Source organism: Mustela lutreola, chromosome 2 (genome assembly GCF_030435805.1).
Source record: "Mustela lutreola isolate mMusLut2 chromosome 2, mMusLut2.pri, whole genome shotgun sequence".
Classification (NCBI taxonomy): domain Eukaryota; kingdom Metazoa; phylum Chordata; class Mammalia; order Carnivora; family Mustelidae; genus Mustela; species Mustela lutreola.
Window position 1 is genome coordinate 55,443,368 of NC_081291.1, and position 16,033 is coordinate 55,459,400.

At 49.6% G+C, this 16,033-nt stretch overlaps 1 protein-coding gene across 3 annotated transcripts in view; it reads right to left on the reverse strand.

The window, feature by feature from the left end:
- Positions 1-16,033, reverse strand: part of FGD5 (FYVE, RhoGEF and PH domain containing 5) — a 122,757-nt gene that overhangs the window by 10,861 nt on the left and 95,863 nt on the right. For all 3 annotated transcript variants that reach the window (XM_059161832.1, XM_059161831.1, XM_059161833.1), the window contains exons 11-18: positions 13,124-13,195; positions 12,030-12,098; positions 7,603-7,686; positions 6,452-6,531; positions 4,248-4,347; positions 3,772-3,909; positions 3,181-3,310; positions 2,265-2,395 (exon numbers count right to left, since the gene is read on the reverse strand). In XM_059161832.1, the coding sequence (XP_059017815.1) occupies positions 2,265-2,395; positions 3,181-3,310; positions 3,772-3,909; positions 4,248-4,347; positions 6,452-6,531; positions 7,603-7,686; positions 12,030-12,098; positions 13,124-13,195 (804 nt within the window). The remainder of the gene's footprint in view (positions 1-2,264; positions 2,396-3,180; positions 3,311-3,771; positions 3,910-4,247; positions 4,348-6,451; positions 6,532-7,602; positions 7,687-12,029; positions 12,099-13,123; positions 13,196-16,033) is intronic.

Genomic DNA, 16,033 nt, shown 5'->3' on the forward strand with positions numbered 1-16,033 from the left:
GTAGAAGTAGTTGTCTGCTGTACCGTCTTTTTGTGGGTTTCAGAATACCACACAGGTTTAGAGCAATACCAATCTGGGGTTCCAGCCCAGGTTCTCCCAGTTATTTGATGGGCAATGTGAGCAATTTACTTCTTCTAAGTCTAGTTTCCCTACTAGCAAAACTGAAATTAAATGACGTAAGACAGGTACCTGACAGGTATCTGACCCATGGAACTGCTCATAAATACTAATCTTACTATTGGAGCAAGAAGGCCAAGTTTGGAAATAATTTCATCTTACTTTCCCATTTTACAGATGGGGAAACAGGCCTAGAGGAATGGATGTATCTACTGAAGGTCAAGTCCCTAATTAGTTGAAGAGAGGGTAAGAACTTGGATCTTTTGGCAAATACTCTGAAGGTCAATGAGCTTCACTGCAGGAAAAGGAGGCCACCACCAGCCTGGGATTTTTTTTTTTTTTAAGATTTTATTTATTCATGAATGAAAGAAAGAGAGAGAGAGGGAGGGAGAGAGACAATGAGTGGGGAAAGGGGCAGACGGAGGGGAGCAGTAGATTCCCTGCTTAGCAGGGAGCCTGACACAGGACTCAAAATCCCAAGATTATGACCTGAGCTGAAGACAGACACTCAACTGACTAAGCCACCCCAGATACCCAGCCTGGACTGTTTTAAGAAGTACTAGGAAAGGAGCCTGTGTCTGCCACAGGTTCGAGGACTCCCTGCAAGGGAGAAAGGCAGAGTGGACAGAGTATGTCAGTGGAAAGCAAATCTGACCTCTCTTGCTGGCAGGTGCTTGGGGAGGCAATATTTCTACAGGTTTTCTCATGGGGAGCAGGGCTTATTGCAAAGGTGGAGCTCCGGGGGAAAGGGAACAGGGCAGCAGGTAACAGGGTGGGACACATTTCTCCTGGGGCTGCTGCAAATCCTACTAAGCACAGTCTTTGCTGGATAATAAGAAGGTTGTTACTTTGAGCAAAAGTTACCAAAGGGCTAGCAAGGATACCAGCATCAGAGCAGCTGGACACTTTAGAAGGCTAACTAACAGCAGTGGTTCTCAAACTCTGTGCTCATGGAACACTCAAGTTCTGTAAGCCACTACCCCAGCAGGAGTGAAAAGGTGATCTTTTCTCAGTTGGTGGAAAGGGTTATTAGTTAAATAAATGATGCTACAACCATACAATGTAAAAAGTATGAGATTTGTAAGTGTGAGCAAATGTGGAATGATAGCTAAGAGAAATTAAGGGTGAAAGGTGTATAGAAGATTCAGTATAATTTGTTATCTTTCCAGTTAAAAAAGAGAATCAATGAATATACATCTTTATTATGTATATGCATTACAGTTTCTGGGAGGATCCATAAGAAGCTTGCTGGTGGTTACCTCTGGGGGTAGGTGGGAGTGGAGGAGTTCGGAGAAGGAGAGAAACTCATGTTTCAGCAGGTATTCTTTTGTGTTGTTTTGAAAAAAATTTTTTTTTTACCATGTATGTGTTCATTCCCAAGATTTTTAATATGCAAAGGAACTAGGTGAATGAGTAGAACTGTACCCCTTTAAATTTTCCATACTCTAACACTTTTTTAAACCCTTGCCACCTGCTACTTAATAAAGCATATTAATGCAAAAACTTGGAAACAGCTGATCACACTTCTTTTGACAACTAGTATATTCATGGGCACACATTTGTTTCTGATTGTGACCAGAATATAGACATATAATCTGGCCCTCCTTACAGGATGGACTTGAGTTTAAGCAATTCTGAGGCTTCCTGCAGGCAGTCCCACACTGTCCGGGAGCCTCAGCACCTGAGGCCATTTGGGACCTGGAGGCTAAGCGGACAGCACAGCTCCGAGGGCCTGCTAGGGGGCGTTAAGCCAGGACTATGGCTGCTTTAGTTAGAAGAACCCCAGTGATCCGTACACTACCCTTGGGGACCAGGTCTAAGTCATGGGACAAGAGAGAAAGTAAGGAGAAAAAGAGACTTGGAGGGGAGAGAGGGATGGGAAAGACTTCTAGCACCATTGACAGTTAGGGTCCTGCCTTCTGGCACCAAGCAGGAATGTTCTCTGTCACGCCCAAGAGACAGGCCCTTGTTAGTGGTGAGTTGGGCCTGTCACTAGTATTTCCCGTTGGGAATTCTCTTTGTCCTGAAGAGCTAAGCCAGGGTCGGAGGGGTGGGGGTTGTGCAGGGAGGTCTGACCCTGTCCACTGAGGAGGACCATGAGCCTTCTAAACCCCTTGCCTCCCACACAGGCAGTCCACCTGCCTTACCTCGGTCAGGGCTGAAGGGACCTTCTTCTGCTTCTTGAAGGTCGAGGGGTTGATGCTGTGGAAGACGGATGAGAAGGCACTGCTCGAGAAGCGGGGGGAGGACAGGGGGAAGCTCATGCTCACTGGCCGCTCTGTAACCAAGATAAGCCACAGGGAAGGGCGGTGAGTGTCCATATAGACAGGGATGCAGCTTGCTTTGGAATGCCAGTTCCCATAAAATTAGAGCTCTGGGTCCCTCCTGAGATGGGAATTGGCCTCATGATGGGATTTAGGTGTGACCAGAAAGGCAGGCACACTCCCTCTGCTGACACAAAGGGCATTGGAGGCCAAGGGAAGGCTTTTTCCGGGTGCTGGCTATACCTTCTTCACCTGGGCTGTCCGGTGGCCCCAGAGGGAAGTCTTTGGTTTCAGGCCCAGTATACACTTGCTGTCCCTCTGGCCCAATCCTGCCTGGGCAAAGCCTGTACCCTGAGCACAGCCTCTTGGGGCTAGCTTGGCTTCCTCAGCCTTCTCTGTCACTCAAGGAGCCCTGAAGCCCTTCCCCGATCCACAACTCCTTGGCTGTCTCAAAATCCTTATCCTGGAAAGGTCCCACAGAACACATGCCCATAGAACATTCTTGAACAGAGGATCACCATGGCAAAGGAAACCCAAAGTACCACACCGGCCGTCCCCTTCACAGAGAGGCACTGGCCCAGCATTTCCCAGGCTTAGCTGCCCAGAGACCCTTCTTCGGGTCATGCCTATTGATATCCCATGGAACCAGCATTTCAGGAAACAGTGCTGCGGGTGTGGGTTCAAACCCGTTTCCTCCTCCAGGGCTGGTTTTGTTCTGAGCGTCCCCAGGAGGAGTGGTTTCAGGTGCCAACCATAGCCAGTGAGAAGCCACCCGGAAGAACAGTGGTCCCCAGGTTACCTCTCAGCAGGCCTGGGACATCCCCGCCCCTCTTCTTCAGCTCCCCGTAGCAGCCGTCACAGACCTTGGCCATCCGGTCCTTGAGGTACTTCAGAGGGTACTTGTTTCTTGAACAGTTCCGGCATACAATCTGCAAGCCGGGTGGGGACACACATTGGAACAGTGTGTGTGCATGTGCACAGGACCAGCATCCTCTCCCCTCTGCTGACTCACTCCCTGTCTCTCCAGGGACTGTTCTGTTCCAGGGACAGGACCGTGCCAGGTCCCCCTGCTCTCCCGTCGTGAAGACTCAGAGTTTCTCTGCAAGTGTCTATCAGCTTTTCTGATGAACCCTTAGCCAGGACGTGATACTTTTCCTCCAAAGACAGTAACTGTATGTGCCATGACTTTCTTTCGGGAATGGAGTGGTGTAATGAAATAGGATTTGGAGCTCTGGTTTGAGGCTATCAGTCAAATGGGGCTTCACAATCGCTACCTCAAAGGATTAGTGTGAAAACACCCTGCTCTTGGCCCAGCAGTAACTGCTGGGTGCCCCTGAGTATGCACCCCACATGACCCTATGCTCACACTCACTCAGATAAGGGGACTCACCTTGCCACAGGCATGGCAATGATGACGCCTCAGGGTGAGGGAGAAGTCGCAGCCACAGTTCATGCACATCATAACATGTGTGACAGGCACCAGAGTGGGGGGCCTCTCCCCCAGGCTGACCCCCAGCCTCTCCCGTATCTGCAACAATGGAATGGGGTGAGCGGCGTGGTCAGGAGATGGTTAGATGGGTGCCCTTTCTCTTGTACAAGGTGTGTATGTGAGGGAGGATTCTAATTCTATAACCCCTCACCCCACCCCACTGCATCCTCCAGGATGCTAACCTTGGGTGAGAAACAGCCAGCTGGAGGTGCTGCACTTGGCCTGCACAGTGACTGCCTGACCCTGGTGGAGTTGGTGCAAGGGGTGGGAGGAGTAACCCAATAGAAGGAGCTGAGAGTCCCTCTGGGTGTGGGGGCAGCCCCCGAAACTCAGGGCTGTGAGGCTGGTGTCAGGTGGGTCTTGGGACCCCCACTCACCTCCACACTGTGGTGAAAGGCAGCCAGAGCCTGGGCCTTATAATCCTCAGGGAGGGCTCTGCTCAGACAGCTGTGCCACTCGTCCCGTTCTGCACAGGAGCTGTGGGCACAAAGCGGCGTGAGCAAGGCATGCAGCATGCACAGTGGCTCAGCCTTGCTTCTCAGTGTAGATCTAGTCCTCCCACCTTTCCCTTGGCCACGCCTCTCGGTGTCTGAGGTCCTGCCAAGCACCAGCTGTCAGCCAGACTGGCCTAGATTGTATCTAGGAACCTCTATGAGCAGGACAGCCAGGGCAAGGAAGCTATCCTCTGGGCCTGCTTGTTTCCCTGCAACTAAGGACTGTCACCACTATCTCTAACTCCCAGAGCTGCTGTGGAAAAGAAATGACATGTAGGCTTGTTAATGGCAAAGCACTGAGCAGAAGCAAAGGGCATGAGGGAGGCGCAGTGGGTACCACCCTTAGGAGGGATGGGAGCAGGGTGCAGAGGGCGGTGTACACGAGGGGAGGAGGGGTAGGCAAAAATGGAAAAGTTTAACATCCCTGTCACCCCATCGTCCTCCTCATTTTCCCACATAGCTTCCCAGACACACTCTCACCCAACGAGTTGACTTCACGATTCCCAAAACCCATTCAGGATTTTCTGAATGGTGAGTGTTGTCCTAGAAGGCAGCAGGGTAAAAATTCTCCCAGGGCCCACTAGGTGGCACTCCCACCCTGAGTAAGAGTGTGGCCTGCCCCAGGAAAGCCAGGAGCCAGGACCAGGTTGGTCTGGGAGGGAGGTGGGAGGAATGGACAACCAGATGCCATGTCCCTGAAGGGAGATGTATGGGTCTGCCTGTCTCCTGGAAGCTTCAGCATGAAGTACCTGGGTGTGCAGGAAGGTTACCGGTTGGTCAGTGACAGTGGCTCCTAGAGGCCACTGGCCAAAAGGCAGTGCCCCTGCCTAACAGGGATGGGCAGCCTCACCTGTAGGGCTGATTGTGGCCTGTCCTCACCCACACCTCACAGCTCAACAAATAGAAACCATACCCTGGCCTTCTCAGGCCCCTGACTTTACCTAGAGATGAGGAGAAAAGATGCCATGGAACCCCATCTAGGCATCACCTCCTCCAGGAAGCCTTCCCTCACTTCCCCAGATGGGTAGTTACTCCTTTGAATTTTCAAGGTTTCTTCTACTCACTCAGGCAGTAATCAATAGTGGATAAAAGATCTGGGTCACACAGTCCTGCATTTGAGCCCCAGTTTCCCCTCACATGGCCATGTGACCCCTCTCCAGGCCCCAATTCCCTATGCATGGGAGAAGGCTCAAGCCCCACAGCCCAGGGTGGCAATGGGGTCAGAGGAGGGCCTGAGACCCAGCAGGTGCCCAATGCATGTTACTCTTGTCATCAACACTTTTAACTATTAGAGCAGTTACGCTCTATATCATGACCTGTACGTAACTCTCCTGCCCTTCATGCAGGCCTCCCCCGAGCAAGCTCGATTGAACTCTTGTGTCCTCAGCACAGGACCCGGCACTGAGGAGTGGCTACTAAATGCTGAAGGAGTAAATGCAATGCATGAGAACGTATCAGTGTGCGTGCATCCTGGAACCACCACCACACCCAAAGGGCACTGCAGCCACCCCCAGGGTCATGCCCCGGCTGAGGGGAGACACCCTTTCCTTGGACACTGTGTCCCAGCCCCCACAGTGGCCCCAGTAGGGGCCACATCCGCCTGGTTTCTGAGTCCAGAGTCTCGAGTGGGCCCTGCTCTGAAAGAGGGAGAGGGGGAAGCTCTTTTGCTGCCTACAGTGAGTGAGGCAGGATCCCTGGGTAGACAAAGGCCTGGAGAAAACATAGACACTGCTGACGGAAAGGCCACATCCCCAAACCAGGGAAAGGCAAACCATGAATGCTCACTCATTATGTTTTTCTCTCACTCTCCAGATAAGAAAGCCTAAAAGCAGACCACTTCATGAACTGAAGTGTACAATGCATTTTTTACTCGCCTTAACTTCTTGTAAAGACCCAATAATCTGTAAACTTTTAAAACATGAGATATTATTATTGTTACAGTTAAATGATAGGCTCTAGAAAGTAAGTCCCTTGCCTTATATTATAATACTAAAATAGAGATGACACATCCAATTTGTTATTCCAACCTTTAACCACACCTGTAACATCCTGCCCTTCTCTCCCCCAGACCCTCCCTCTACCCATACCTCGCAGATAGAGTCAGGCAGGACTGGGAAGTCTCGATCTTTAGAGCATATGGCACTTTCTCCATCACAGGGCGACTGACCTGGAAAACCAACAGCAGACTGTCAGGGTGGGGGCAGGGAGGGGCAACCACAGACCTGACTCTTCTTCTGGTCCTGCCACTGTCCCTCTCTGAGCCTGAGTTTCCTTATCTGCAAAGGGTAAACCTTCAATTGGTGGTAGATGTTGTATGTGTCTTTGTGTGTGTGTCTGTGTGTGTGTGCTGGGGGGAGTGCAGACTCCAACTCTGTGGTCACCCCTCAGAAGGTGGGCATGTACCCTAAAGACTGAAAGCAGGCTCTGTACAGGTATCTGTATACCTGTTCATAGCAGCATTATTCGTAATAGCCAAAAGGTGAAAGGAGCTTAATGTCCATCCAAGAACAAATGGAAAAATAAAATATGGTCTAGATGTACAATGGAATATCATTAAGCCATAAATAGGGAGGACATTCTGACACAGGTTGCAACACAGATGCCCCTTGAGGACATCCTGCTAACTGAAAAAGGCCAGTCACAAAAAGACAAATACTAGAGGATTCTATTTACATGAATTATCGAGAGCAAATTCCCAGAGGCAAAAAGTAGGATGGTGGATGCCAGGAGTTGGGGGCTGGAGGAATGGGGGGGGTTAGGAATGAGGCTGGAGTTTCATCTGGAGATGATAAAAGTTCTAGAAATGAATGACGATGTTTGCACAACAGTGTGAATATACTTAAAGTCGCTAACTGTATACTTAGAAATGGTTAACATGGTAAATTTATGTTATGTATATTTTACCAGTTTAAAAAACTTTACTGAATACCCACTTGTTCCCTCCCTCCAAATGTTTCCTTATGTGCTCTCCTCTTTTTAGGATGTCCGTCCCTTTCTATTTCCCCATCTGTCCAAATATTATCTACCCTAAAGGATGCAGCTCCCCTCCTCCAGGAAGTCCTTCCCTCTCTCCTCTCTCTGGACTACCTACAGCACAATCCTGCTATAACCAACAATGTAACGCTGTTTCCTTGGGGCTGCCTCTTCCTGCTGGTTGATGTGCTCCTAGAAGCGGGGATGCTGTCTTTCTTCCCCTGAGGTCTCACCCACCCCAGGGTCCCTAGCACCAGGCATTTACCTTCATACTGGCCACTGACAATGTGTTCTTTAGCCGGTATTTCCCATCCTTCTGCGGATATGTGTACAGGAGCACATCACTCATCTGGAAAGAAGGGAACCCAATCAGACATGAAGGCTGTGTAGGGTGTCTGCCCTGGCAGATCACTGAACTCTGGAGAGCAGAGGCATCCTGCCTTTGCCAGTGACCCTCACAGGAGAGTAAAACCACCCACAGCAAACATAGGAGTCCCTTTCCTTAAATTTCACTCCTACGTCAAGAGTTAAGAGGAAAAAATGCAGTTGTCCACAAAAAGTCAAGTACAGGAATGTTCACAGAAGCTTTATTTGTAACAGTCAAACAGTGGAAATACCCCAAATGTCTAATCAACAGGTAAACGGATAAATGAACTACATACATCCATACTGCAGAGAACTACACAGCAGTTGGAGCTGTTGGTCCACATTGTAGCAAGATGAATCTCAAAAACATGCTAAACGAAACAAGTCAGACGCAGGGGGTACACACTGCTTCATAACATTTCTATAAAGATCCAGACCAGGCAACACTAATCTGTACTGACGGAAATTAGGCCAGTGGCTGCTTGGGAAAGGGGATGGGGGAAGTGAGTGCTAAGGGGCACAGGGCAACTTTTTGGGGGGGTGTCTAGAAATATGCTATATCTTGACCCAGGTGGTAGTTACACAATGGCACATATTAGTCAATAGGCTGGTACATACACTTAAGACTGATATGTTTTACTCTACAAATGAAGCTCATAAAGTACAGTTAAGGGAGGGGGGAGCTCCTTGAGGATAGCAAGCTGGAGGGTCCTGGTCACTGGTGTACCTCCAGTGACCACAGTGGGTATTCAATATTTGCTGAATGAACAATTGAAGCTCCTTGACCCCATCCAGGGCAGAGAGGAAAAACGGTGAAAGTTGCCTCACCTCCATAGGGGAGCGTGTTTCTGTTTAACTAAAAGGTTTATAGTCTGAAAAGACATCAGTTCTCACCCTGTTCTGTAGCATCTATGTGACTGTGGGCAAGCTGGCTCCCTCTCTGCGCCTCAGCTTCCTCCCTACAAAGCAGGGAGGCACTGCCACACCCACCTCATTATGGGCGCTGAGAAAGAATGGCCCCCAGTGAACCCACCATACATGGGAGCCAGCATAAACTAGGGGTGTTGTGAGGACTAAACAGGACAAGGCCTCCAAGGGGCTGAAACAGAGCAAGAACTCAGGATTAGCACTTCCTCCCCCCACAGAGAGTCTGCTGAGGGAACAGACAGATGAGGCTTCCTGCCACCAGCTCTTAGGACCCCAACATTGCAGCCAGAGCAGTGTAGGAGAACTGGCCTGGACACAGAGCTGAAGGGTGAGCTCAGGCAAAACCTTCCTCTCTCTGGACCTCACTGTCTCTAACCAGAGTTGGAGTAGACCAGGAACCAGCAAACTTTAAAGGCCTAGATAGTAAGTATTTAAGTCTTTGTGGGTCATAGAGTCTCTGTCACAACTATCCAACTCAGCCACTGCAATCCAGAAGCACTATAAAATTCATGAACAAATGCATGAGACTCTTCCAACAGAACTTTATTAACAAGAACAGGTGGTAGGATGACCCTCAGGTTAGAGGAACCTTCAAAGCCCCTTCCAGCTCTGCCCTTCTAATAATGACAAGACTCACTCTGAGCCAAGCACTCTGACCTAAATTCAGCCCCCAACAATCCCCCAGGCAGGCTCTACCATTATCATCGTCATTTCACAGAGGGAGAAACTGAGGCACAGAGAGTGTTGACACCCTGCCTAAAGCTACAATGCCTGTAAGGTAAATGAATGTGCCTCCAGTGTGTTCAGGTGTGGTGTGTTGGGGGCGGCCACACGGTGAGTCCTGGCCCCACCTGGGACAGTGACCAAACCGGGGCACAGAGCCCGGCTCATAAGCCTGCCCACCGTGGGGAGCTGGCTTGTCACTCATCAGAGCAGTTCCAGCCTTTGTGTGGCTGCCCCTCAAGCACCTGCTGCCATGGCAACTGCCATTAGCACCCTGCGGTTTTATGAGTGGTCAGGATCAGACTGCCTCCCCTGGCCCCGAGTTCTTGCCTCTTCCAAGCCGGTGTCTTACAGCCTGATTTGGAGGAAGATGGAGGAATTCTTCGTGGAGGAGAGAAGGGGAATCTCTCACAATAATGAGCCACCAGTGGGAAGCCCCACTGACCACTGGACCATGGTGGGAACCTCTCTGTAGCATTACCACAACTCCTGTGCTGGTGGGCAGATGCCCTTTGTTCTACAGTTACAAGTATTTTATGACACTGGCACCTTACAGGGAAGAAAAATTCTTAAGTGTGTTCATTGTGGCTCTTCCTGGCTCAAGATCCTTCCTCCCATCTCTCTCTCCAGAGATATTTATGAAGGTCCTGTGCTAAGACAGAGCAAAGCATGGGACCCAGGTTCAGCCTGCAGGGAGCTATGTCCCAATAATAACAAGGGAATAAGAGAGACCCAGGCCTACCACTGAGAAGCATGCGAGATGCATGAGGGAGAGGCTATGAAGAAAGGCCAGTCGGATGCTGGAGGGCAGGTGAAGGAGGGGAGGAGGAGAGAAGGACAGAGCAAGGGTAAGGAGGGGGACTAGGGGGAAAGATAGACTCAGTAAGATCAGGACGCTGACAGTCAGGGTCCCTGTGAGAGGCACAGGCACAAGCAGAGCCTGGGCAGAGGTGGCCCATGGGGAATGGCTAGGGGATCGGCATGGAGCTGACTCTATTCCAGCTGCTGCTTTACTCCCTTCCCTCATTGGCAGGAGGGACTAGTAACCCACTGTAAAGAGAAGGGCAATGACAGATGTGCCATGGGTCTCAGAGCCAGTGTCCGAACTGGGATGTAAATCCAGTCTAATTGACTGTAAAGCTCCAGCTCCTTTATCACCATCCCAGATCTCTGTTTTTCATCCTCAAAAAACACAGTCATGGGCACCAGCTCTCCCCAGGTCTGTACTGGTACAGATGGAAGACCTGTGTCCCATGGGGCAATTGTCAGAGGGAAGGGAGGACACTGTTACCAGATAAGCTGCTTCTTTGTGCCTCATTTAACTTTCCAAAGATCCCAGTATTTCTGTTTCTTCCTGGGAAACCAGAGGCTCAGACACATTTGTGACTTGTCTAAGGGTTACAGAGGGGCTAAGAATTGGGTTAGGATCTAACCTGCTCTCACTGGCTCATGACCACATAGATACCCATAAATTCAAGGGTATGATTTCTTGTCAATAGAAGAGAGTTTTCAAATTTTTATGTATTTATTTTTTTAAGATTTTATTTATTTACTTGACAGACAGAGATCACAAGCAGGCAGAGAGGCAGGCAGAGAGAAAAGTGGAAGCAGGCTCCCTGCTGAGCAGAGAGCCCAATGCGGGGCTCAATCCCAGGACCCTGAGATCATGACCTGAGCTGAAGGCAGAGGCTTAACCCACAGAGCCACCCAGGTGCCCCGAGTTTTCAAATTTTTAGACAAATTTTTAGACTATGGAACAAAGGACGGCTTCCCCGACTCTGCTTCTGGGGCCCTGAGATTCCGTTCGCACTCTTCTTGTAACTCGAATCTACATTAGACACTGAAGGTTGAGCGTAGAGCATGAGGTTTTTATCTCCTTGTTTCCAGGGTCCAGCACACCAGAGGTGCTCACTAAATATCTAAAGCAGGTTCTTTGACACTTGGAGCCTGTTTACTGTTACTTTGCACACAATTCTAACAAAGTGTAAGGAGACTGTTGGGGCAGCCATGACTGATAGTAACTTTTTAAAAAATGAAAGCTAAAATAGTGAAAAACAGAGAGAAAATTATACACAGCAGGTAGGAGAACTTAAAAGGAGAAATAACTTGGAGGCGTAGGATTGGGGCAAATTGCTGCTTGTAGCCCCACAGCCACAGAGGCTGATGTTACCAAGTGACAGGCCTGGACATTCCCTGGTACTCTAGAATGTGGCTGTAGAGTAACAGAAATGTTACACTGTCCTCTGTCTTGTGCACAGTAGGGATGCTAGACTGGGGTCACAACCCTGGTTCCCTTCTGGGCCTCTGCCACCAACCTACTGGGAGACGTAGCCAAGGAAACTCTCCTTTTAGATCTCCGTTTTCTCAGGCATTAGAGAAGGCAGCTGAACAGTTATTTCTAGGGTAAGAACTTCCCAGTGGTAGGATGTGTCAGATGGGGACACAGGTAATTCAGTTTCGGCAAAATTCCATTTAAAATCACTCAAAGGGTTTTGCTTGGGAGGAGTTAAGCCCTCAGCTCCCTGGAAAGCTCACCTCTGTAGAATGCTCCTCATCCTCAGTATTCGGCTCTGTTCTAGTACCCACCCCACCCTTCCAGTGGTCTCTGAGTAAGGGCCCTAGAAAGCATCACGGAATTGGACAGTCTGGGGGCTGGGCTGGGGGCCAGGTACTTACCAGGAACAGGTGCCGAGGGCGTCTGCTTTTCCCTGTTACTTTCATCAGGGTCCCTTCCTTCAGAAACTCCTGTGGGTAGAGAAGCAGACCTGGGGAGTCAGGCTAATGCCTGCTGCCATCCTAAGGAAGGGTGGGGAAAAGGCCCTGAATGGGAAACCCAAGTTACGATGCTTCCCAAAGTGCCACAGAATGGCTCCTGAGTGAATTCCCAGCGTTGGGGAGATGCATGTGTTTGCCCCAACAGCACTGGAGACAGACAGGCAGCTCTGCATCTTAGGAGAACCCCACCTTGACTTATCCCAAGCCCCAGACACTGTGCTGGCTTCCAAGTGATGCAGACAGGGACTCTTTCCCCGATTTGCTGCCACGAGGAGACCTTCAGAATGGAGCCTCTGAAGGTTTGCTAAAACAGTTGAGGACCTGTGAACAGTTGCTACAGACTCTGTGATTCTGGAGGGTATTACTTAAAAATAAATAAAAATAAATAAAATAGATGTTTAACAAAAGACCAAATGTGATTTTACACAATCTCAGACCAGTGTTATGACTGCTAATTCTGAGCAAATTATCCTGAGCACAACCTCTCATTTCTTTCTCTTGTCCTTCATGGACCATAGCAGGTAACCAACACACTTTATTATTTTTGAGCTGAGTTTTATGTTTTCCATTTGGAAGCTTAGAAGTGGGTAAATCTGTCTCTTGAAAAATGTTATTATTTTAAGATGCTTTGTTGGGGCTCTTGAGAGATGGTTTTCCTGATTTCCCAGCAATGCTGGGCTAAACTAAAAATACTCAGCATCTCTTCTTCTCAGAGGTGGAAAGAACCACAGGGACACTGAACCCAAATGGCACTGTTTCTTTAAAGGTCCTGAAAATGGAAAACCCCGGGCGGGGGGCGGGGAAGGCGGCCCATGGGCCTTGTGAGCCCAGCAGAGCTCAGGCCCTGCCCTCCCTCCCTCCACGGGTAAACAGCACCTGCAGCCAGGCCTGTCTGGGACCAGCCCAGTTGAACAATGGGTCTTATCAGAGCCTCACCCAGCAGCCTGCCTACCAGGCCGCCCTCTGTCCCTGCCCATGGCGGCGGTGGCACTCACCCTTCCTGGCTGGAGGAGATCCCCTTGGCCCCGAACACTGTGCTCAATGTGGACCAACTTCTGCAGGTTTTCCTATGGGTGGGAGGAGAGCAAGGGAGAGATGGTCAGGACCCCTTCAAGGGGTCGTATTCCCTCTGTTAGGAGTGGCATTGCTTCTACTTCAGAGGAGGAAAACAGAACCCAAAAGGGCCTTGCCCAAAATGTGACCTCCTGTCAGTGGCAGATTCAGGACCTGGGCATGGGTCTGCAGGATACCCAGCACGTGGCCTGCCTATCCTCAGGCTAGCCCCTCTGGGCCTGGATCCGATGTTGCCATCTTCTGCAGGCCATGGGCAAAGTCACTTGCCCTTGCTGTGCTATCTGATATCGATATATATCTCCAGGCCAGGGCTCCTACTCTACATCTGCATACCCCATAAAGCCTGGAGCATCCAGACTCCAGACCAGACTGTCTCTCTGGGCTTACAGCCTTGGGGGAGAGGGGGAGCCTCTGAGGGAGAGTAATCCAGAAAACGTTCCACCAGGGGAAGAAACACATCTGTGCTCCTTGAAGAAAAATAAGTGTGTCTGGGAACTGTTGGCCCTCACTGGGTTATCCACAATATGCAGGGACATGCCTCCCTTCCCTCTGTACAGCACACCATTATACTAGAAATAATGAGCATCTAACCCATGGGGTGGGTGCCCCCTGAGCCTTATGCAGGCTGCATGTCAATTAACAAGGTGAAAATTGTATGTAGGGAAATTGCCTTGAAGAGTCTTTTATCCTGTCCATAGTTTTGGGCACAAAATGCTACACATAACAAGACAGGAAACAACATGTGTTGGAGGGGATGTGGAGAAAGGGGAACCCTCTTACACTGTTGGTGGGAATGCAGGTTGGTGCATCCTCTTTGGAGAACAGTGTGGCGATTCCTCAAGAAATTAAAAATAGAACTTCCCTATGACCCTGCAATTGCACTCCTGGGTATTTACCCCAAAGATACAGATATCGTGAAAAGAAGGGCCATCTGTACCCCAATGTTTATAGCAGCAATGGCCACGGTTGCCAAACTATGGAAAGAACCAAGATGTCCTTCAACGGACGAATGGATAAGGAAGATGTGGTCCATACACACTATGGAGTATTATGCCTCCATCAGAAAGGATGAACACCCAACTTTTGTAGCAACATGGACGGGACTGGAAGAGACTATGCTGAGTGAAATAAGTCAAGCAGAGAGAGTCAATTATCATTTGGTTTCACTTATTTGTGGAGCATAACAAATAGCATGGAGGACAAGGGGTGTTAGAGAGGAGAAGGGAGTTGGGGTAAATTGGAAGGGGAGGTGAATCATGAGAGACTATGCACTCTGAAAAACGATCTGAGGGGTTTGAAGTGGCGGGGGGGTGGGAGGTTGGGGTACCAGGTGGTGGATATTATAGAGGGCACGGATTGCATGGGGCACTGGGTGTGGTGAAAAATAATGAATACTGTTATGCTGAAAATAAATAAATTAATAAAAAAAGAAATGTGTAGCAGTTGTTCCATTTCCACTCGTGATGTAGAATGCTGCAAGAGAACAGTGTCCCTAGCCTGATAATAAGAAAAGGCTAATCTACAGAGCCCTGGCTCTTCTTACATCTGATAGTGAGCTGAAGTCCCAAGGCCACCAACGGACCTGAATCCCAAAGATTGACAAGCCCCTTCACAGCGATGTAAGACACATGCACTGTTGCCAACACACAGGAGGAAGAGGTGGCCAGCATAAAGGAGGATGAGAAGAAAGCAGCTAAAATGTTAATGGATTCTGAAAGGTCAGGTGTGGGCTGGTGGGACAGTTTAGAATAACAGAGAGCCCCAGACACCAGGCACATCTGCAGTCACTTGCGAACCCTTTTCTAGCAGTTCCTGCCAGGTGCTCACAGGGAAGACGAGGGGCAGGGCAGAGGGCCAGAAAGGAGCCCCCTTGGTGGTGAAGGCATGCAGGATGCCACTGGGGGACTGGCATAAAATCCCAGCCCCCTCTCTTTTTTTTTTTTTTTTTTTTAAAGATTTTATTTATTTGTCAGAGAGAGCGAGCGAGAGCGAGCACAGGCAGACAGAGTGGAAGGCGGCAGAGTCAGAGCCAGCCCCCTCTCTTGTATAAAACCCTCAGCCCCTGGGAGAGGCCAAGAAATCCACTCCCAGAGAACAGGCCAAGTGCCACTTACTGCTCCTTGGGAAAGGGCAGAAGTAAAAGCCGTCTTCCCTGAGGAGAAGGAGGTACCCCCTTGGGCCCAGGATTGTGCATGAATACAAAGCAGAAACCTACCCAAGCCCTACCACAGCCATAGCCGTGTTTGGCTACCATGCAGAGGGGGATCAGCACGGCAGAGAAAGCCTGGCTAGCAGGCCCTGCCTAAGACCAAGGCTTGTCCCAGAGAGCAGAGACTTGGGAGTGTAGTACTGCACAACAGGAAACAGTAGTCTCCCTCTGAGAAGGGGCAAGAGCATGGAGAGAGGCCCCTTCTGTGGTGCAGGGGTTGCTAAAAGCTACAGGTAGAGAAGAAAAGTAAGAAAAGCTCTCTGGCATCTCAGGCCGCACAAACAGTGCCAGGTAATAGCAGCCCCCCTCTGGATGAGTGTGACATCTGTGGGGCTCTGAAGGTGACAGAGCAGTAACAGAACCCAAACCCAACTCCCACCCCTTACCTGAATGGCACAATCAAAATGCAGGCACTCCCACTGCTGGGGTAGATACTCCCCCAGTCTCCACAATTCTTCCAACACATAATGTCGGTGTTCGATCAAACATTATGAGAAATATAAAAAGCAAGAACGAAGCCCAACTCATTTTCAAGAAATAAAGCATTCAACGAAACAAGGAGAGGTGACACAAATATTAGAACCATCAGACAGGGACTTAAGAATAATGGCGATTGTTCTAA